The 22,711-nt window shown below is 43.2% G+C and overlaps 1 protein-coding gene across 1 annotated transcript in view; it reads right to left on the reverse strand.

The window, feature by feature from the left end:
- Window positions 1-22,443, reverse strand: part of MTHFD1 (methylenetetrahydrofolate dehydrogenase, cyclohydrolase and formyltetrahydrofolate synthetase 1) — a 53,245-nt gene extending 30,802 nt beyond the window's left edge. Inside the window, exons 1-6 of the mRNA XM_004426235.3 lie at window positions 22,284-22,443; window positions 8,802-8,886; window positions 2,423-2,482; window positions 1,938-1,991; window positions 904-1,040; window positions 660-760 (exon numbers count right to left, since the gene is read on the reverse strand). Of these exons, the coding sequence (XP_004426292.2) occupies window positions 660-760; window positions 904-1,040; window positions 1,938-1,991; window positions 2,423-2,482; window positions 8,802-8,886; window positions 22,284-22,324 (478 nt within the window). The 5' untranslated portion in view covers window positions 22,325-22,443. The remainder of the gene's footprint in view (window positions 1-659; window positions 761-903; window positions 1,041-1,937; window positions 1,992-2,422; window positions 2,483-8,801; window positions 8,887-22,283) is intronic.
- Window positions 22,444-22,711: the final 268 nt, after the last annotated feature.

The raw sequence follows: 22,711 nt of genomic DNA on the forward strand, positions 1-22,711 counted from the left end.
TAATACAGCCAACGGGTTCAAGAGATCCGTTTCCGGCTGTCTGTCTAGTCCTAGAACCACCATGGAGACTTGGTGCCCATTTTGGGGCTGGGTGCCTTGCACTTCGTACTCTTACAAACTCTCTGAATTGTTATTACTGTATAAGTTATTTTTTCACAAAAAATAAATTGCTTTGAACTCAAATAACCCTGAGTTCAAATCTTGGTTCTGCTACCTCTTGGACAAGTTACTCAATCTCTCTGAACCTGTTTTCTCAGCTATTGAACAAAATAGTACCTACTTCATAGGGTTGTTGAGAAAATTGAGAATTTAGTTAAAGCCCCAACAAGACAGGTCCCTGTGCCAATCAGGTCCATTTATTTAGGGCCCACAGTGGTCCTCCTCTAGTCTTCCACACGTCAAGACCAGGCTCTTTGGACTGGCCCTGTGGCCGAGTGCTTAAAGTTCCACGTGCTCTGCTTCGGTGGCCCGGGTTTGTGGGTTCGGATCCCGGGCACAGACCTACTCCACTCGTCAGCCATGCTGTGGAGCCATCCCATATACAAAATAGAGGCAGACTGGCATGGATGTTAGCTCAGGGACAATCTTCCTCATGGGGAAAAAGAAAAAAAAAACCAGGCTCCAAGATATTTGCTTTGTTTTTGTTTGTTTGTTTTTACCTGTCTCTTTGATGAGTTCCAAGCATCCTTTAGGTGTACAAGGGATGAAACAGTCATTCAGGTCACCTCTAGCAAGTTTTCCAGCATTGATGCTAGTCAATCTACAACAAAAGTGATGAAGGGGGACATAAAGGTAATTAAGTGTCTTCACTCTTTAGAAGCAAATATGGCGTGTTCCCAAAACAGAAATACATATATTATAATTGGAATCAAGCAATGTGATACAGAAGGCCAAGCGACTCACCCATCCACATCCTTTTCCGGTGCAATAGCATTGACCACTGCTTCAGTGTTAATGGGGTTCTCTGAATCTAAAGGTAGCTGCACTATGAACCCATGGACAGTGGGGTCTTCATTCAACGATGCAATGTACCTCAACACCTGAAAGCAACACAGCACACCATTTGTATACCACATAGAAATCAAACCGTGGAGAAACACTTTCTAAGTCAAAAGTCAGGTTGTCTCATTTTCCTCCAAGAGTTTAACTGTATTCCTCTCAGAAGTTACTTCCTCTTGAATCCTGAGGGCAACTCTACTTTAACACAGAAAGTAATCTTCAGGTGTCTGGGAAGAAACTCACCAAAAAAAAGAGCTGAGAACTTTAATGACTTATTACTGCAACTGTACTATCCATGCTACCATCATCCAAATCAAGATTTCTGTGATGACAGGAATGTTCTATAATTTGTACTTTACACTACAATAGTGGCCACTGATTACTTGAAATGCAGCTAGTATAAATGAGGAACTGAATTTTTAATTTTATTTCACTTTAATTAAATCGCCATATGGGGTTAATGGGTACCCTATTGGACAGTGCAGATATAGAATATTTCCATGATCTCAGAAAGTTCTTTTTCCCTCCTGCTCCTTCACAGTTAACCCCCTTACCTACAGGCAACAACAGTTCTGACTTTAATCACCAATGATTTGTTCTGCTTATTCTTGAACATCATATAAATGGAACACACATTTGGTTTTTAAAATGCAGGTAACTACGGGCCACGGATCAGTTTTTAATGAACATTGCAGGTGATGTGGAAACAAAGGATGCTGCAATCACACTTTGAGTACCACACATTCAAACCTTAGAGCTGCACCATTTACTCCGTGGGTATTTTTCAAAGATTGTCTGGAGGTAGAGTCTGTGAAGAAAGAATTGCCTGGAGGTCTTTCCTAAGCTGAATGTAGCAGTCCCTAAAGTTCCACGAAACCAGAAACCAGAGAGGAAAGCACTCTAGCTGCCCTCTTAACAATCAATTCCTAACAGCTCACCTCAGATTCTGTGGCCATTCTTGGTAACTTAATGTGAGTGGCTTTGATCCCAATCTGCAAAAAAACATTTAAAACAGGTATATGGCAAGAGAACTTGAGACCTGGCGCCATTTCTTTTATAGATATGACTAAAACACACCGGGCCAGTGTGAGTCATCATTTCACCCTCATATGTTCTGAGGAATTAGTCTCTCATTTTGACCCATTCATCATTTACTTGTTCATTGTCACCAATGCACTTTAGCAATTTCATGTCCACTATTCCTGCGCTTTGGGAAGTAAGCAGATCACTGATTAGAAAACATTCGAGGGCAAACCAGAGGCTGCAGAACTAAGTCACCCATGTGTGACTTGCAAAATAGATAAACTGAAGTCTGCTGTGGGCGATAAAAGTTTTTATGGGGGACCACCGAGGGCAAGGGGTAACCGACAGGACCATGGGTGGGGTGGGGGTGGGGTGACAGCACCGCTGTGCTAGGCTTTACCTCTTCAGCAGCCTTCAGCTTCACATTTATATAAAGATTGGAATCATCTCTGTTGCCAACCTAGAATAAATACATGCAAATCAGACGGTTAGGGAAAGGCAAAGTGTACAAAAAACCTTCTAGAATTTTAGTTTTGACAAAAGGAATGTTTAATCATGAGAATCGTTGCAGAGAGCTTTAACAGGAGAATAAGGAGAACGTCAGGGCAGGATGGAGATGTGAACACACGTGGTAGTACAGAGCCCTCCTCCAACAAGGCCCACCTGATTCCCACTGAAAACGCCAACAGAAAAGAAAAAGGAGGGGACTTCTGCATCTGCCTTGAAAACTAAGTCTGGGTGCTACAGGCCTGCCTGAACCACGTGGAATTTCTGCTTGTCACGGAGCTGACACATCAGGACAACAGGGCATGGAGCACTGAGGAACTGTCAACATGCAAGAAAAACACCGTAGCTCTGAGAGGCAGGAACACCCAGAGGGCACATTCTGCACCCTCCCCCCACCCCAGGGGCAGTGGAAAGCTCTCATGCCCAGCCGCACGGCTGGGGTGGACCTAATTGTAGGTTGTACAGAACAAGATACCTCTGCGAGGCAAAGGGCAGTCTGCTGTCCTCAAGACAGAAAGTGTGGCACAGAAGCCAAATCCTTTGAACCGCTATGGTAGGTCTCACTATGTTCCCTCTGTTTCTTTAATCACGAACATATTTATATTTTTTCATTGTAACCATTTCTCTGTAAAATTTCATTTTACAAATATTTTTCCATGTTCCATTTGTCCTTTTCATGGTTGAAATAGTCTCTCAGGGTGATATGCCACAACAAACTTGATTTCTCTTAAAACTGCAGAGGGAAAAATGGTAGGTCCCTTGATACCAAAGGTAAGTGACGCATGGATGGCCCCTTTCAACCGGACAACCGCAGAGAAAGAAGCTGGCCTTCGTAATAGTATTTCCAGTCCTTGTCATGTTGATGCTGTTACTGGAAGCTCCCCTCGGGCTCCCCGAATGAGGCCCTACTCTTAGCTTCAGCTATCCTTTACTCAGAGAGTTCATAGTTTTGCCAGCACTTACTTGAATTTCAAGAGAGCCAGATGAGTCTTTGAGGGGAATTTGATTTTTCTGTGGGTTATCTGCACCTAAGTGCATTGTTGCTTCCTGTGGGGGCCACCCTAGAATTTTAGTGCCTCTCATGTTTCTTCTTTGCTCATTCTCTACATATGTTCTTTGCCCCGACCCTCCAACTCTCATTGATTCAGATACCAGACTTAACACACTCTGAGATTTTTAGATGGAAGTGGGAAAGGAGGTGGTTCCAAACCTAAGAATATTGTTTTTTACATTTGCATTAATATTTATAACTGCAATTAGTTGTTTAGACGTCACTGAGATTAAGCGGTCTTATGGCTCACCGTCAGTGCTGTTTAAACCACAGCTTCTCCGTTCTATAGTTTATCTTCATCCGTCTCGCAGGTAGCTGAAACGCAACTGTAAGTCACTTTTCCAGGAAAGGTATGTGGGCATTTCTTTGAGTCTATGCGTATCTGAAAACATTTTTGTCTGTGCCCCTGCAGGACTCACTTCGCTGCACTTGGAGTCATGACATTTTCCTTCAGATGTTGTCTTCGGCACCTGGAGTCACAGAAGTCTGAAGTCTTTCGTTGTTGTTCCATTATAGGGAACTGTTTTTTGTCTGAGTGCTTCTGAAGGAATTTTTCTAAACTCCAAAACTGCCACCAGGTTTAAAATGAAAGCTTAATAGCTATAGTTATGAGCATATGTCAAAGTTTTATTGTAATCCTAATGCAAAGGAAAAGACCTCTTAGGAGCTAATTCAAAGACTCACTCTCAGTATAGGCCTTTTATAGGGGAAAACGGTTATACAATCATTGACAGACTGGATGCAAAAAGAATGTTTAGTTGAAGAACAATCGATTCTTGACTGACAGTTAAGTGGGTGAGGAGAAGACTGGCTTCCCAGAACAAATCTTAATTCCATTACAGTTTATCAAGAAAATCACTTAAGCATTTTATCAGGAATGCTAATTTCTTTCTTGAAGGAGGTGAATTACATCATCCAAAAAAGATCCTTTCTCAGAACAAGTGAGGGACAATTTTTTCTTTTTTTACACCACGAGTCTGCAAACTGTTTCTGTAAAGAGCCAGACAGAATACATTTTAGGTTTTTCAGACCACATACTCTGTCACATATTCTTCTTCTTTTTTAACCCTTTACAACTTGGGCAGCGTTTGGACATGCACCACAGTTTACCGATCCCTGTTTTATACATAAAATATCTTGGGTGTTGGTCTACTCATTAATTTTTCTTCCTGCTTCAGGAGCCTTCTGTAGACATTCAAGCCAGTTGAGTTTATTAATTTTATTGTTTTGTCCATGTCTCTTGTGAGGACTGAATGAGTTACTATACATAAAGCACTTTGAATAGTTCCTGGTAGAAAGCAAGTATTAATTATATTATTAATAATTAAAGTATTTTATGTGCTAAGGGGATGGAAATACAGCCTCATTTGTATCTCTTATAATGAAAAGTCAAGTCTTAATTTTCTTTAAATATTCAGTTATTTGGGAAGTTGCCAGTCCATTGTTTTAAAAAACATTCCAACTTTTAGGAATATATATACCTGGGCCAGATCACAAGTATCCTTGAATGCAATGCTAAGGAATCAGAAAAACAAAGGGGAAAAGCAAATGGGTTTTGGAGATAGACAGACCTGGGTTCATATCCCAGGTGCAGTCCGTTCCTGACTGTGGCTTTGGGGAGGCTACCCAGTAAGGAGGCAGCTCCCACCTTGTAGGGGCAGAATAAAAATTAGACCAACTAGAAATATATACAAATCATTTGAATTATACTAGACACTCTATATAAGTAGTACTGTCACTCCTTTCGTAAAGGATCGGGAGTGGGTGTAGCTGGATGGATTGTGGTCAGATCTGCATTTTGCCTAGGGCTGCAGCTGCAGTTAAAAGCATAGAGTGGAAGTGTCCAGATCAGAAGCCCCAAGTCCTTGCTGCAGCTGACTGCAATGGCCCCGGGGGGTGGGAGTAGTCGAAATGGAAATCAAAAGGAGAGAACAGATTCCAAGAGCTTATGAAAGGCAGAATCAATAGCACAATAGTCCCTAAAGGGACGGGGAGTGAGGAAGAGAGATCCTAAAGAGATGATCTCAGGTTTCTGGCTTGAGTGTGTGGGAAGATGGTGGTGCCAGTCACCAGGATGGAAAAAAACAAGAGGTCAGAGTAGCAGAAATGTGATTACAATATAATATGTAAGACTTGCTTCAGAGAAAGATGTTGACTCTCAAGCTAAAGTGCAAGACTGAAATATTCTACCACTGTTTTATTGGCAAGAACATAGGAGATAAGCCGTAGAACAGTGTTGATATAACAAAGACATTTGCAATCAATAAATTTAGAATACAAGTTTGGAAGTCAATCTTAAAAACAGGAAGATAAAAATCTCAATATTGCTAAGGAAAGATTTACAGAAACAGATTTCTTGCCTATGACATTTACTCTTTCTACAACAAACAATTCACAAGAATAAGCCAAGAAATAACTGGTCCCCCAAATGTACCAAGTGTACACCCACAACATATACCTTTGATTCTTAGTAATTTGCAAAAAAAGGGAAAACCCACCACAGCAGAGAACACAGCAGGCAGGACAACAGGCCTTTTGTGCTTTTCTTCTCAGCTAAGGCCTCTTAGATAATGAACAGCAATGGGGGAAAATATTTAAGTACCATTCACTCTAACATTCTTAAAGAACATGGGACAGAAAGTTAGCAAAGGATTAAATGATGTAGGTAGAGACATATATACAGATAGAAATGGGAAGTGAGGAAGCAGGTGTTTCTGAAGCGAATTTCAAATGAAAGCTGTCAGTTGCCTGTCGTCCTTATCAACCCTTCAAACACTCACTTGGACATTTGTCCACACAACAAATATTTACTGCAGGCCTCCTCCTGGATGAGTCTGGAGCTCAGGGAAGAAACTCTGGATAGAGGCCAAAATGAGGAAGTATTCTCCCACGTAGTTATGGGACTGGGTGAGCTCACTCAGGGAAAGAAGAAGGTGGAAAAGAGGCTTGAGGGCTGAGCCCTGAGGCAATCAATGGTTTAGGTATCAGGAAGAAGAGGAACAGGCGAAGATTAGAGAAGGAAGGGAAATGAGTGGTGTCCCAGAAACCAAGAGTGTGGCCCTCAGAAGAGAGCCACGTTTAGAAGTTGCTGATCTCCAGCTGATTATTTGGGGCCAGATGAAATTGCCTAGGGCAATGGCTCCCAAAGCATGGTTCACACACTCTTGGGAGAACCCCAAGACCCTTTAGGAAGATCTGTGAATGCCAAACTACTTTCATAAAATACTAGGATGTCGTTTGCCTTTTCACTATATTGATATCTATATTGAGGGTGCAAAAGTAATGGTGGGTAAGACCACTGGTGACTTAGCACGAATCAAGACAATGGCACCAGACAGTCATGAGGGCATCCTTCACTGCCACACACTCTCAGTAAAAACAGATGCCAACTTTACTTGGAAGTGCTCATGATGAAGCAGTAAAAATTATTAATTTTATTAAACCTCAACCCTTGAGTATACATCTTTTTAACATCTGTGTCAAAAACCAGGAAGCACCCCTAGAGCACTTCTGTCTATTCAGGAAAAGCACCTGTGCTTTGGTGCCTTGCAAGCTGAACTTGCCGCGTTTTTAAATGGAACGCCTTCTTTACTTGAAAGAACAACTGACAAACAATGATTATGCGGGCTTGAATATCTGGCAAATATTTTCTCAAAACTGGACAAAGTGAGCTTGCTACTTCAAGGAAAATAACTAATAGTATTTGTTGCCAATGATAAAATTCAAGCTTTCAAGCGACAATTAGAATTTTTTTTTTCCTTGTGAGGAAGATCAGCCCTGAGCTAACATCCATGCCAATCCTCCTCTTTTTTGCTGAGGAAGACTGGCCCTGAGCTAACATCTGTGCCCATCTTCCTCCACTTTATATGGGACGCCACCACAGCATGGTGTGACAAGTGATGCATCAGTACGTGCCCGGGATCCGAACCCGGGCCGCCAGCAGTGGAGCACGCACACTTAACCGCTATGCCACGGGGCCGGCCCCAGACAATTAGAATTTTTTATCCATTCCTGTGAGCTTGACTTCTCAAGATTTAAAGACTTTTCTGATGAGTTTGCTGGTGATACTAATGACTGCGATTTTTTTTATATTGCATAATGAAATGTGTTAAGATTTGGAAGATCTGCATAATTCAGTGAACCGTTATTTTCCAAATGAGGAATAAACGACATAACAAAACCACGAACGGGTAAACAACCATTCAAACAGCAACATAAAACAGTGGACTATGATGTAACAAAGTATGAAAGTCCACTGATACAGTTCCAGATTCCACATTCCACTTTAAAAACTTTACCTATTGAGTCCTGGTGTAGCATCAAAGAAAAATATCCACAATTATCTGGGAAGACTATTAAAAAAACTCTTCCCTTTTACAACTATATGTGTGTATGAGGCCAGATTTTCTTCATATATTGAATCAAACTAGCATATAGCAAGAGATTGAATGCAGAAGCGGATGAGAATCCAGCTGTCTTCTATTAAGCCAGACAGTAAAGGGTTTTGCAAAAATGTAAAATAATGCCCTTATTCTCAGTAAATTTTGTTTTGTAAAAGTTATTTTTTCATAAAAATGTTACTTATGCTAATATATGAGCTTACTATTGGCATTTTTAAATGTATAAATATTTTTAAACTTGTTAGTTTTAATTTCTAATACAGTAAATATCAATGGATAACTCCATATAAACAAAAGTTCCTTAAAGTCTCAAATTTCTCAGAGTGTAAAGTGGTCCTGAGACCAAAGTCCAAGAAACAGTGGACTAGGGAAATGGTCCAATCCCCACAGAGGACAGCAGGGGGCCACAATACACCCACAGTTAGAAGTTGCGCTGAAGAGGAGGAGCTGGCAAAGAGAAACTGAAAAGGTATGAGGTTTCACAGAAGCAAAAAAAAAAAAACAAAAAAAGGAGGGAGAGGTCTGAAGTGTGTGTTGTCTGTCTTGAGTGCTACTGAGAGACTGAGAAAGAAGATATGGGGCCAGCCCCGTGGTGTAGCGGTGAAGTGCGCGCGCTCCGCTGCTGGCGGCCTGGGTTCGGATCCCGGGCGTGCACCGACGCACCGCTTCTCTGGCCATGCTGAGGCCGCATCCCACATGCAGCAACTAGAAGGATGTGCAGCTATGACATACAACTATCTACTGGGGCTTTGGGGGAAAAAATAAATAAATAAAAATTTAAAAAAAAAGAAGATATGAGCAGAAGTCCTCCATCACAATACCTGTAAAATTGCCAGGCCTGGTGTGAAACCAGGTACTTGCTCCTTCATCTGAGCGACTTGGTTCTTCAGTCTCTCCTTTATTCGCCTGGAGAAAAAGGGAAGGTTGGAGTTAACACAATGTTTCAAGCACAAATAAGTGATGTGGATTATTAGATGTATTTCTCTTTTAAATTAAAAACATCTTCACTGAATAGACACTATCTGGTATAATACGTACTAGGAACTTCCCAGCAATTTTCCAGGCCTCAAGTAGACCTGAATCTTTTCTAACTCCTACTGACACTGGCTGGGCCATGGGTTATGGGGACAGTTAGTTTAAAACATATTAGTTTATGGCATTCAAAATCATACAGTGAACAAAAAACTTGGATTAACACATCTGGAAGGCTGCTAATCCTTATCTTTTCAGCATTTCCACTCTGCAGGTGCTATATGAAAATATTTTTCAGGAAAGAACTCAAGCTCACACCTTCTGCTCAACCCACCCTAGTAAGATGATCAAAGTACCCACATAAGGCTGAATGATAATCAATGAATCCCACTCTGAATTCAATGTGAATTTATAAATTATATTCTAATTCACAAAAGAATTTTCCTTACACAAGAATTTAACACAAGGTTAAACGTATAACCTCTTGTGAAACAAAGATAAATCAATTTACCAACATACAACTTCTCAACAATACAATAGGACATCAAGTACATTAAATTACATCCATAAGTAAATATTCAAAATAGTCCAACCTTGCCCAGTTATGATGTAGTCATGAACTTGAACAGGATCTGTCTCTCTCAAAGGACCAGTTTTGTCATTTGCCTTCATCTTAACCACATGTGACATACAAATACACACAGACATTAGCAGGCAGCTCTTCCCTCATTCTAATCTGGTTACTCCCAGCTCCAGTTCTCCACACTTTACAAATAACTGACATACACAGGCACAGGAGTCACAAGAAAGAGATTATTTGGATTAGCTTAGTAAATAGTAAGAATGTTGAACGATACAAGAAGTCATGCCTAAGACTTCGAAATTTTATTTCTAGCTGGTGACCTTGTTTTTTCAAATCAATATTCTATAAAATAATATAGTTCAAAAGAAGAATGAATAGACTGTTGGGTTTTCTTTTACTGTAATTTGACCTGAACAGAGGCCACAGTTCTGCTCGGACACAAGAGAATAGGAAATACTGGGGCTGCTAAGTTTTCACTAGGCTGCCACTCAAACCCCCAGCAGTTCCAGCTTCAGCTGCTTCCCCTGCATGACAATCAGATGCGGTGCCTGGGGAGCTGCACAAGGCCCTTCCCAGGGACCAAGTTTCCAGACTCCGCTCCCTCTCTCCCCCTCCCTTCCCTCCAACCACTATATTAACACAAAGGGCTGGGAAAGACTTTTACTGGTTTTCCTTAACTCTTCCCAGACCCAAACAAAACCTATGGGGAAAAAAGAAACACAAAACAACCTTTCCTAGCACAATGTAAGACAATGAAAAAACCAGCAGTGAAAAGAGATGAACACCTATGAGACTCGCAATAACCTTGCGAAGTAGGCAAGTGGGGAGAGGCTTTATTCCCATTCACAGCTGTAGACACAGGCTCTGAGCAGTCATGTGGCTTTCTGAGGGCCAATTAGCAGAAAGAACAACAAGTGCAAAGGCCCTGAGGTCCAAGGGGAAGCAGTTACCGGATCAGATGGACTGTCTTTTACTCTGAATGTGATGGAAAGCCATCAGAGGGTTTTGAACAGGGCTGACATGATGGGACTTATATTTTTAAAGGATTATTCTGGCTGCTGAATTGGGAACAGATTGGAGGGGGAAAGGTGAGAATCAGGGACAGTAGCAACAAGTTATTACAACTGCAAAAATCTACCAGGCCAGAGGCGATGGTCGCTTGGATTACAGTATCAGTGGCAGGCTAGCAAGAAATAGTTGAATTCTAGATACATTAACGTGAAACACAGAGAAAATGCCAGGGCTACAGATGACTCTGAGGTTTTTGGGGTGGTGAAATAGAGCTGAAAAGACTGACAACTACAAATACTTTAAGGCACAGAGCAGATTTCATACTGATACAGTGAATTTATTTACCAAATCTTATAAGAATTCTAGGGCCTGCCCGGTGGCGCAAGTGGTTAAGTGCGCGCGCTCCGCTGCGGCGGCCTGGGGTTCACCGGTTCAGATCCTGGGCGCGCACCGACACACCACTTGGCAAGCCATGCTGTGGTGGCATCTCATATAAAGTGGAGGAAGATGGGCACGGATGTTAGCCCAGGGCCAGTCTTCCTCAGCAAAAAAATAAAAAATAAAAAAAAAGAGGAAGATTGGCAGATGTTAGCACAGGGCTGATCTTCCTCACACACACAAAAAAAAGAATTGTAGAATAAGCAAGCATCTGAGTCTTGAAGAAGGCAGTCTAGGGACAAATAAAAATAATACTTATAGGGGCCGACCCTGTGGCTTAGCGGTTAAGTGCGCATGCTCCGCTACTGGCGGCCTGGGTTCAGATCCCGGGCGCGCACTGACGCACCGCTTGTCCGGCCATGCTAAGGCGGCATCCCACATACAGCAACTAGAAGGATGCGCAACTATCACGTACAACTATCTACTGGGGCTTTGGGGAGAAAAAGGGAAAAAAAAGGAGGAGGATTGGCATGGATGTTAGCTCAGGGCTGAGCTCCCTCACACACACACACAAAAATAACAATAATACTTATACCCAGCAGGCAGCTAGCTATGGGAACCCAGTGCTACAAGGAGGTAGAGGTGGAAAACGTTGTTTCAGCCCAGTAGGCTAAGAGCAAAGAACAGAATGCTGTGCATTTCCTATGCTATAATTTAAGTGGGTTTAAGTTTGAAAATTTTTTTTTCTAAAAAAGATTATAGCTTGAGATTAGTTCCAGTAACTCCCTTAAACTCTTCCTAAAACTTTTCCTAAGAAGCAGAATTGTTTTTGAAGTCGCATTAGCAGGGATATTGTCCAACTAGAAAGATTTGTTTAAAAGCTAGCATTCAGGCCTCTTTGAGACATGATCAAAATAGCAATAAGAGACATTTTAAATGCACATGAACCACAATCAGCAAGAACTAGACAGCCCAGAACCCTACAGCAACAGGTGGAAAGTTTTCTGCTCTGGTGAGAAAAAAAAATCAAGACAGTTGTAATTAGGTCTTCATAAGTCCCTTAAAAATTTTTCCCTGCCTTGGTTTTCTGGGTTGGCCACTAACTGAAGAAACCTAAAATGAAAAGTGGAATAACGAAAACCAAGTGTCAGATATGCCTGAAGTCAAGAAACTGTGAAAGAAGAAGATGGAGACAAAAGTCAACACTCCCTCCCTGTCTATCTGTATTTTAGGGCCATGAAGCTGTGATGAATTAAATGGTGGGAAGCCCTTTAATTTTTATAGCTCATCAGAAAGTTTAAATGCTATAATAGAACAACTTCTGAACACTGTTGCTATAATAGAACAACACTGAAACAATCTAAATCAACAGAAATTTCCTTGAGTTGCAGATACCTCACATTTCTATCCATGGCCCATGAGTTATGCTGTCCTGGTAAGATTCTGGGGCAACTAAAGAGGCACTTGGAGAAACACCCCGATCCCTGTGTAACAGATCTACGTACGCCAGAGTCTCACCATCCTGCATCAACATTCTCTAAAATCTAAGGGAAGACATATCTCCATCTCAATGTAGGAAAAATCAGTAGTAGAATGCCAAGGAATGTAGTTAAGACAAAGAAGCAGTAAATCATGAAAGTCTCTCTGGCCCTGATGGATAGATACTAGTAAAAGCATCATAGCCAGTTAGATATGAACAGACGTAGATGCAGTTTTAAGTTGCTACTGGCATCTAGTGGGTAGAGGCCAGGGATGCAACTAAATATCCTACAGTACACAGGACAGGCCCTCACAACAAAGAATTATCCAGCCCAAAGGTTAATAGTTCCCAAGGTTGAAAAACTCTGCTATTGCCCAATAAAATGCAATGTTTTGGGTTATTTTTTCTATCTAAGGGTCAAAAATCAAGGTGGAAATCATTTGTATCTCAACCTGTCAAAATTTGTTTGACTCTCTATGGGCAAGAGTCGTTTGCATTACTGTCAGTTTTCTCTAAGTTAACTTCTGCACATTCAGTTCTAAGAATCCAGTCAATAACAGTCAAAGGTGCACATCCCGGGGCTGCCCCGTGGCTTAGCGGTTAAGTGTGCGCGCTCCGCTGCTGGCGGCCCGGGTTCGGATCCCGGGCGCGCACCGACCCACCGCTTCTCCAGCCGTGCTGAGGCCGCGTCCCACATACAGCAACTAGAAGGATGTGCAACTATGACGTACAACTATCTACTGGGGCTTTGGGGGAAAAACAACAACAACAAAAAAACCTCATTATAAATTAAAAAAAAGGTGCACATCCCTATAGAATCACAGTACCCCTGAAGAGTCCTGGGCAGAGCCAGGTACACCTACACAGTCCACCTAGATCTCTTGTGCCCAAAGTCTTGTAGAATTATTCCTGAAAAAGTCCATTACAAATTCCAACCCATTCTGTTTAATTCTGATGGCTCATTTTCAAATTCTGGGCATTTTATGACCGAGAAACAACCTTTGCTAAAATATAACCTAACAAGGACATTTCCTATAGGTAGGAAAAGGGGGCAATAAAGGGTGTTTAGCTACATGGCTAAGAAATCCACATGGTGAAAATAAAGCAGTCTGAATCAACACACACCGAAATGTCGCACAAGCTTAGAGTAATTCTCAAATGATTCTCAAAAGGTCCGCAGAACACCCTCTAGTACTGATCAGAGAAAAGGCAAGAACATGCATCTTCAACACGTAGGGCTTTCTAAACAAGGACATAAATTTCTTTTGTTTTGCCCCCCAAGGAGTAGATTATTGCTATAAGATTTTAAAAATGCAGTACAACACAAATATGTTATTTGCTTTATTTTCATTTTGTTCATTTGTTGTTTTATTTCATTTGTTCAATACAACTTTTATTTATTTATTTATTTATTTTTTTAAATTTTATTTATTTATTTTTCCCCCAAAGCCCCGGCAGATAGTTGTATGTCATAGCTGCACATCCTTCTAGTTGCTGTATGTGGGACGTGGCCTCAGCATGGCCGGAGAAGCCGTGCGTCGGTGAGCGCCCGGGATCCGAACCCGGGCCGCCAGCAGCGGAGCGCACGCACTTAACCACTAACCCACGGGGCCAGCCCTCAATACAACTTTTAAACTGCTTAAAAATACTTCAAGGGGCCGGCCCGGTGGCATAGTGGTTAAGTTCGCCACGCTCTGCTTCGATAGCCCGGGGTTGACAGGTTCGATCCCAGGAGCAGACCTACGCACCACTCATCACGCCATGCTGCCGTGGCATCCCATATACAAAATAGAGGAAGACGGGCACAGATGTTAGCTCAAGGCTGATCTTCCTCAGCAAAAAGAGGAAGACTGGCAATGGATGTTAGCTCATGGCCAATCTTGCTCACCAAAAAAAAAAAAAGTCAATTTTTTTGTAAAACTTAACATGTAGTTCCCTGTAAAAACTATTGTGATTGTGAGGCCACCTAGTGTTTCAAGAAATACATATATTTCAAATTCCTAATTAGTCGAATTAAAAGACTAAATTATCTTCTTGTTGAAACTGACCATTTTCACTGATACTAGCAAAAGCTACCTTATAGCAGTATATAGAACAATCAAGTACTATCAGTACTCTCCTTTATTATGTTTAAGAATAAAATATTTAAAATAAGAATTATTATAATTTAATGCAGATCTTTACTAAATTTGACAGATACCTCAAATATATATTTGAAAGCTTAATGTGAATCTGTTTTATGCTCCAATGAAAATTTATAATGTAAAATTATTCCATCCAATTCTCTCAAACTCTCTCAAAGACCTAAGAAGGGAAGGTAAATTGCCTGATATTCATGACATGACAATAGCTAAATAGTGTAAAATTCTAATGAATCCTCTAATTCCCAGTGAGTGTAAAAGTCATCCATTAATCCCTATACACAACGATACAAAAACTGCTTATCTTAAGCTTCTAGGTCAGAGTTTATCAATCTCAACACTAGTGACATTTGGGCCAGATAATTCATTGTTGTGGGGCTGTCCTGTGCATCGAAGGATGCAGAGCAGCACTCCTGGCTTCTCAGTCTAGACGCCAATAGCACATAGCCACACCCCATAGGACATCCAAAAATGTCTTCAGACATGTCCAAATGTGCCCTGGGGTGGAGGGAGGTCAAAACTGCCCCTGTTTGAGAACCACTGATCTAGAGGGAAAAAAAGCAGCTGGAAAACTAGGTTGAATTGGTCGAGAAAGGCTTTATAAAAAGTAGGATTTTAAAGGTAGATTAAAAGTGCATTAGAGAAAGGTCACACAGAGAAAAGGACTGAGTCCGGGTGCAACACCAGGTGTGGGAGGATTCCTGAACAATGTGGTCCCACCCCCACTCCCCTCACAGCGGGATGGGGGCAGCCTCTACTCAGATCCAACACATCAGTGACATTAAGAATAGAGAGCACAGTATTGCTAAACTTTCCGTTTCCTTTCAAAAAGCCAGACATCTAGCTTTTTATGTGTAATTAGATACATAAATGTGTTGGGAAGTAATCCAATTTTAAAAAAAATAACTCAGTGAGCTCAACAAAACATATAACTACATTTGGCCTCTAGGCCACCATTTTGTGACCTTCAGCCAGTAGCAAAAGTTACCTGACATGACAGAGTGGCCCCAAGTACGAGGATGTGTACGCGAGGACCCAACACGGAGTTAGTCTCACTGTGTCAGGACTATCTGATCTGTCATGGGAGCTGATTATCGCCCCAAGTCCCAAGCAGGTCTCTAGATCATCATCCAAGAGGAATGTGGAAAGAATGTGGAAGACTGAGGGTCTCCACTCGAGGAAGAGCAGGCCGAGGGCTCTTATCTGAGAAACGCCTCACAAAGACCTGGCCTTTCTGTTTTTTGAGAAGACTAAAGGAAATTCTTGGGTAGAAAGGGCTTAGATCTAACAGTCTGCTTACTCACTAAGCAGGGACTAGAACTTGGGCACCAAAACTCAAATGAAAGATCATTTATCATGTTAAGTCACGTAAGGCAGTGAAAATAAATTCCTGACAGGCTCTGGCAAAACGTTTTACAGAAATACTCCCCATTTCCTGATACTCATCAAGCACCAGCAACCCAAAGCTGTACTTCACCTGCCCAGGTTCCAGGGGAAGAACTTTTCATCAAGGGGGAAAAAAAGCTTAGCCAACAAAGCAAGACTGTGTGACTCGTCTCCAACCAGCCAAAACTGGACTGTAAATTGAAAATGACTTTCTGAAGAGACTCAGTTTGGGTAACTCCCAAAAACATTTATTGGTTCGTAGGAGATCCTAACAAGGAGAGCCAAATCCAGTGCACAAAAGTTTGCAATTCCTTTTAGCAAGCAAGCGACAAGCCCTTGGTGAGGGAGGAAAATAGAGTCTCTGCCACTAGCCTAGTAACTCTTGGTCAAGTCAGTCGCTTCTGGCTGAAGTTTCATAAACTGCAAAATGGAGGGAGGAGTGGCCTGGGTGGCTGAGGAATCCTGACTGTGGCACCGCTCCTTCAAGGTCAAAGATTTACAAGGTGCCAAGAGTCACCTTATGAGAAATTACAAAGGGAGCAAACTGCACAGTGCAGGGGTGCCGGGGGCTTTCTGCACTATGGATGGGACGTCAGAGGATACAGTTGTAACCACAGTAGCACATGGGCTTGTTCTGAGAGCCTTCCACACTCTTTTAATCCTGTCGGCATCCTCCGGAGGTGAACACTGTTATCACCCATCCCCACTGTACTGTACAGAAGAGGAAAGTGAGGCTGACTAACTTGCCCAAGGCCACACAAGGCCTTAACCTCTGTCCTACCTGGCCTCTCTCAGAGTCAATGGCAGGAGAGGAGAGCCTTTTCCCTCAGCTCCAGGGACCTGCCTCCATGCTGGGCCAGGCTGATATCCCTTCTTCCAGAGGATTCTTCTGCAAATGGGGATATAACAGGGGACCACACACCCCTACTCAAAGCCCCACTGTCCAAATCCCAAACTGCCTGATCCCAACCCTCCTGATGGACAAGGACAGTCACTTATTCTCAGACCACAACCTCAGTCAGGATTTTCGCTGCTGCCACGGCCACAGCAGTTGGCTGCCAGCTCCAGACTTGGCCACAGTCCAGCGACAACACTCCCAACAGCCTGACTGAGCGGTCTATTTAAGACCTAGCAGAAGGTCCCGCCTCTCAGGAACTCCCACTTGCTCTCCTGAACAGGCTCCCAGAGTTGAGCCAGCTTTGACATTCACGGTTCCATGCAACGCACTTTGGAGCTCACTACACGCAAATCTTTTTAAGCACAAAAGGGTCTACAGGTATTTTATCTACAGGACAAAACAAAAAGCTTATCAACTTTACAGTTGTGAGCAAATTCTTTTTACAGAAATAGTTCTTCTAGCTCTATAGCTAAATATATAGCCATGGTTCCATTTTTATCTTTGAGTAGTAGGATAAATTCTAATTTTACGGCTCAAAATTGTAAGCCAGCTACCAAAGACACTGCCCAGATAAACACAAACACCACTTGTTTATTCAACAGGTACTTTCTAAGCACCAATTTATTAAAACTTACTATGTGCCAGGGACTGCTCTAAATGCTTTACAAGTCGTGACTCATTTAACAACCTTATGAATTAGGTGCCCTTACTAGCCGAACATACAGACGAGGAAACTAAGGTACAAAGAGGTAAACTAGTTACCCATTGACCACAGAGGAGGGCACAGCACTGTGTCTGGCTCTGGGGACACCACCCAGAGGGAGCTTACAAACACATCCAACTGCTCTGCACAACCCACAAAAGCTCAGAGCACCTTCTCTCAGTGGGCCGACAAGTGGCAAACCATCTGTCTCTTCACAACCAGTCTTTCTAGAAAGAAGACCTAATCAAGAAAAATGCCACCAATGGAGGGAACAGGCTTGAGCATAGCAAACAAGAGGAGGGAAGGTCAAACAAATCATACAAAATTTCAGAGGCTCTGCTTTGAAAAGCACACATATGTAAGAACTGTGGTTTCTAGTCTAAAAACCAAATCAGAGTGGTTCTTCTAACACTGTCTAATCTCCACCCCGTGTACAATCTCTCTGAGGACCCCTTCCGTATGCCAGGGTGAGCTCTCATCACCAGGCTCAGTGTACTTTACTCAGCTCCTCTACCCACAGTCAGCCTCTCTGGGGCCAGCACTGTTGACCCCAAGGCAGTCATTTGGCAACTGGTGAGGTCAAAGGTCCATGGCACAGGCTGTGTTTTTGGTCAGGATCCCTCTTCCCCATAACACTGACAGGCTCACGGCCCCACTTCCTTCAAACCTATGCGGATAAGTCACTTTTACAACGAGTACAGGCTTAGCTCCCATATTCAAAATCGCAGTCTCTGCCCCTCTTCCCTGCTCTGGTTCTCTCCTCAGCACTTCTCACCACCTCACATTCTGTTTTACCTACGTCATCATCTCTCTCTACCCATCAGGACGCAAACTACGCAAAGGCAGGGATTTGGGCTGTTTTGTTCACTGTTACAGGCTCATGGCTCTGAGAAGTGCCCGGCATATAGGAGGCACACAGATATTGGTTGAATAAGTGAATAAATATCCAAAAAAGGCACACACTTGTCTCTAACCCTCAGATCTCCCCCAACCAAGTTCAGGCTGCAACTTTGGAACTCCCCTTAAGGGAGAAATGGGGGTGTTCCTTCCAAAGGGACATAATTTCGCAACTAGATCCAGATTTCCCACAGGGTAGCACAGGCAGAGAAGGAATCTGGAATGATGAACTTGGTCCAGTGCTGGCTACCAGGAAGGTATAAAGGGAGAATAATAAAAATAGACAAAGGCAAGGATAGTCTTCTCAGCAGAGCCAGAAGCACGACAGTGAGAGGAAGACTGCTGTAAAGAAAAAATATTGGTTTATGAAATTCCTTTTAGCAAAGTAGTAAGTGCCTCACAGAGCGGAAAACACTGGGTACTGGGTGAAGACCTTGGTGCTAGTTGAGCCTCTGCCATCAACCAGCCTCGTAACCTTTGGCCAAATCACATCACTCTTCTTGCCTCAACTATTTCCTCAGCTGCAGGATGCGATGTGGGGAGTGAACTAGATTTTGGAGAAATTCTGACTGTGGAACTCATGACCTGCCCCACCCTTCTTCCCTCCAAGGAAGAGATTTTACAATTCAAATATCTCATCAGGGAAGAAACTGCCCAGGGCACTTGAGGCTTGCAAATTTGTCCCCAGAGAGACCCAACAGTTGGTGGTAATCAAGGAAGCTGACCTGCAAACTTGAGGAATGAGGGACCCTTTCCCCAGACTCCAGGATCCCTGGCTGCAATGTAAGAAGTTCGCTTACCTTTCCTTTCAAGAGTGGCCTTGCCCTAGCACAAGAGGAGAGGTGGGGACACCCTGCCCAGAGCCTCTACCTGTAGCCCAACCTGCTCAAGCTCTAAGAACCACCTTCTAGTTCAGGATTCCCCCAGGGCCATGGCCCAGGGTCAGCAGCCTGCTGCCGCCTCAGCACAAGGAGCTGGGGGACTGCAAACTCCAGGAGACAAGCAGGCTGTCCCTGCTTCTAGAGCTCCTCCTGGAGGAATTTCAAGTACTACCAGCTCCTGGAATCAAGCTCGCCATGAAGGTCAAGGTGCCAAGGTGTAGCAGTCTCTGAAAGAGCTACTTTATAAGGACGCTAAGAAAAATCTTCTGTAAGTACAAAGATGCCTTAGTCTTAATCCTCCTTTATAAACTGTCCTAGTAGGAACTAACTGATTGCTCAACCATGGGGCGCTGTAAAAGGTTAGCCACAGGGAGAAAGACCCTTCCAGTACCTGGAACAGTCTTCCAGAAAATGCTTTCAATACCTGTGGCTAAGTCACTGCCATACTCTTCTTCAATGATGAGAACTGAATTTAGATTTAAGGTTTTAGATAAGTGGTTCTCAACCTTTAAGATGCATTAGAGTCACAGCTTTTAAAAGATTTTAAAAGACTTAACATATACCAAGTCCAGTGGCTTACTGTTGGCAATTCCAATTAAATCAGTCTGGTGTAGACACCAAGCACTGATATTTTTCACAAGTTCCCTACGAGTCTAAGTTAGTAAAACTACCTTGGAAAAGATTGGCAATTTCTACTAAAACTGATCACACATATGTCCTATTATAGTACTCCGCAATTCTGCTCTTAGACATGTAACCAACAGAAATGTGTAAATGGTCACAAAAGATATGTGAAAGAATGCTCACAGCAGCACTATTTATAACCACCAGAAACCAGAAACCCAATATCTATGGATAAGTAAATAGTGGCATATTCATATAGCAGAATACAATATAGCTACGAGAGTAAATGAACTACAGCTACACGCAACATGGAACAACCTGAGAAACACAATGTTGATTGTAAGGAGCCAGACACAGAAGACTTCATACTGTATGATATCATTTATATAAAGTTCAAAAACAGGCAACACTCATCTACAGTGTCAGAAGTCCGGATAGTGATTACGTTTGTGGGGGGTAGTGAGTGGATGGAGGTGGGGGGGGCGCTTCTGGGGTGCCAATAATGTCCGTTCTTGATCTGGGTGCTAGTCACTCAGGTAAGTTCAGTTGTGAAAAATTCACTGAGCTGTATACTTATGATAAGTGCACATTTTTGCGTGTATTCATACTTAAATAAAAAAAAATAACAACAAAAAAAGCTCCCTGATTTTAATGTGCAGCTCACGTTGAGAACCGATGAAACAGATCTCTTGGTAGCTATCACTGTCAAAAAGATAATCAATCAATCATCCATGTCTATATTAACCAATTACTAATCAGTTACATAACTAACATGTATTGAACTCTTATTATGTGCCAGGAACAATTCTAAATGTTCTTTAGTTAAGAACTTCTTTAATTCTCCTAACGACTCAATGGCCAAGATATTATCTTTATTTTACATGTGAGGAAATTTTGGCACAGAGAGGTTAATTAATTTGCCTAAATCCACAAAACTGGTAAGAAGTGAAAGAAGGTTTCTAGTTTTGGATATAGACATAAACAAGACAATGGATGTATTTGCCCTTATGGAGCTTACAGACACATTTAACTTGCTCTCCACTCAACCGAAAAATAGCCAGTGAGCACCTGTTCTCACTAGCCTGCCAAGAAGCAAACCTAAATTCTCTCTTCACAACCAGTCTTTCTAAAAGGAAGATTTTATCAAGCAAAAGCCACTGGTAAAGGGAGTAGGTTTGAACATGTATAAGTAAACAAAAAACGAAGGTTAAGCAGAAACAATGCAGTTTAGCAACCCACGGGTTGAAAAGCACTCAGATATAAGTATTGTGATTTCTACTCCAACCGTCTGGGGTTCCTCCTCACCAAGGTGAAAGATTCACCACCATCTAATTTACATCTCACCTTCTTTGTCCACCATCTCTATCTTCCAGGAAACAATCATTTTGCCCCAAGGTGGGTTTCACCACCAGTGACTCTATAATTCACTCAAAAACTGTCCTCACAAAATTGGGGGTTCACTAGACAGTTACTGTTGCCAGCTCGCAGCAGTTACTAAATAACTGGTGAGGTCCAAGGTCCCAAGAGCAACCTCCAACATCACACAAAAAATATCCTTTCCTCTTCTCTCATCTTTCCCCACCAGCCACCTCCTAGACAAAAAGCAGTGGGGTGTTACTTCCCGGGAGTAAGTTTGGCAAGCATATCCACTAGTTAAGCATTCAGATTTCCCGTAGGGGTAGAACAGGCACAGGTCAAGTGGAATACGGAATATTGTCAGGACTCAAGAGCCAATATTGTCAGGACTCAAGAGCCCTGGAAAGTAACTCCAGGGCCAGAACAGAAGACGGCTGTTAGAGGAGCATGACATTGAAGGGAAAAGTTTATTAGGTTCCACTTAGCAAATGATGGCTGTGGTGCAGTGGGAAAAGCTACGAGCTGGAAGGAGACCCTCTTTCACTAATCAGCCCTGTAACCTGTCAAGTCTTGTCTCCTCACCTACAAATTATAGGAGAAGAGGATAAACTGGCTTTCTGAGTTCTGACTGTGGTGCTGCAGGCAGCCCCAACTACTCTCGCTTCTGGAAGAAAGTTGTCAGCAGCTGCACTCTGGGGAGCAGAGTCTGGCCAAGTAAGAGTACCTGTCCCACAGCACAGGAGACAGCGGGCGCAGCCACTAGGCAGCCCATCTGCACACGCAGATTGTGCCCGGGCCCTCTTTCTTCGGCTGCAGGGAACCGGTCTTCAGGTGTGAAGGGCTCTCAGGACAACGCCCTCCCTCCCCACCCGGCTGACCTGACTTCTGTGCTATAAGTCTCCCTCCCGCAAAAAATGGGTCCATGGGGACCTGCACACCCGCTCAGAGCCCTGGCCTGCAGCCCAACAGGTCCCAACAACGACAGGTACTTACGCGGAGACCACCTTTCCGTTCAGGATTTCCGCCGGCGCCATGACCTTTATTACTCCGCTGCCCACGACGGACACCGCCAAAATAGAGGTGCGACTCCCTCCACTGCTGCGCAGGACAACCCAACCCACGTGCTTAGTGACCGCCCAGAGCGATCATGCTACTGCGCCTGCGCCGCCCCGGGTCCCGGACGTGGATGCGCGTGCGCGGTCCGGGAGGACGCAGGGCCGTTAAACAGCGGGGAGGGGACGAGTAGCAGGCCTGAAATGCCGCGGGAAGATAAAGGAACTCGATGACGACTGGAGGGAGAAAATGATTGACTGGTGGATGGAGCCGTTGAGGATCGCGTCTTCGTGTGGGGCGGGGACCCGGTGAGGAGGGGTCGGGCCTGGATTCCAGCCCTTCGCTGGCGGAGCAGGGGCGGGCCCGGA

Source organism: Ceratotherium simum, chromosome 24 (assembly GCF_057802395.1).
Source record: "Ceratotherium simum simum isolate JZ-2026a chromosome 24, ASM5780239v1, whole genome shotgun sequence".
NCBI lineage: Eukaryota > Metazoa > Chordata > Mammalia > Perissodactyla > Rhinocerotidae > Ceratotherium > Ceratotherium simum.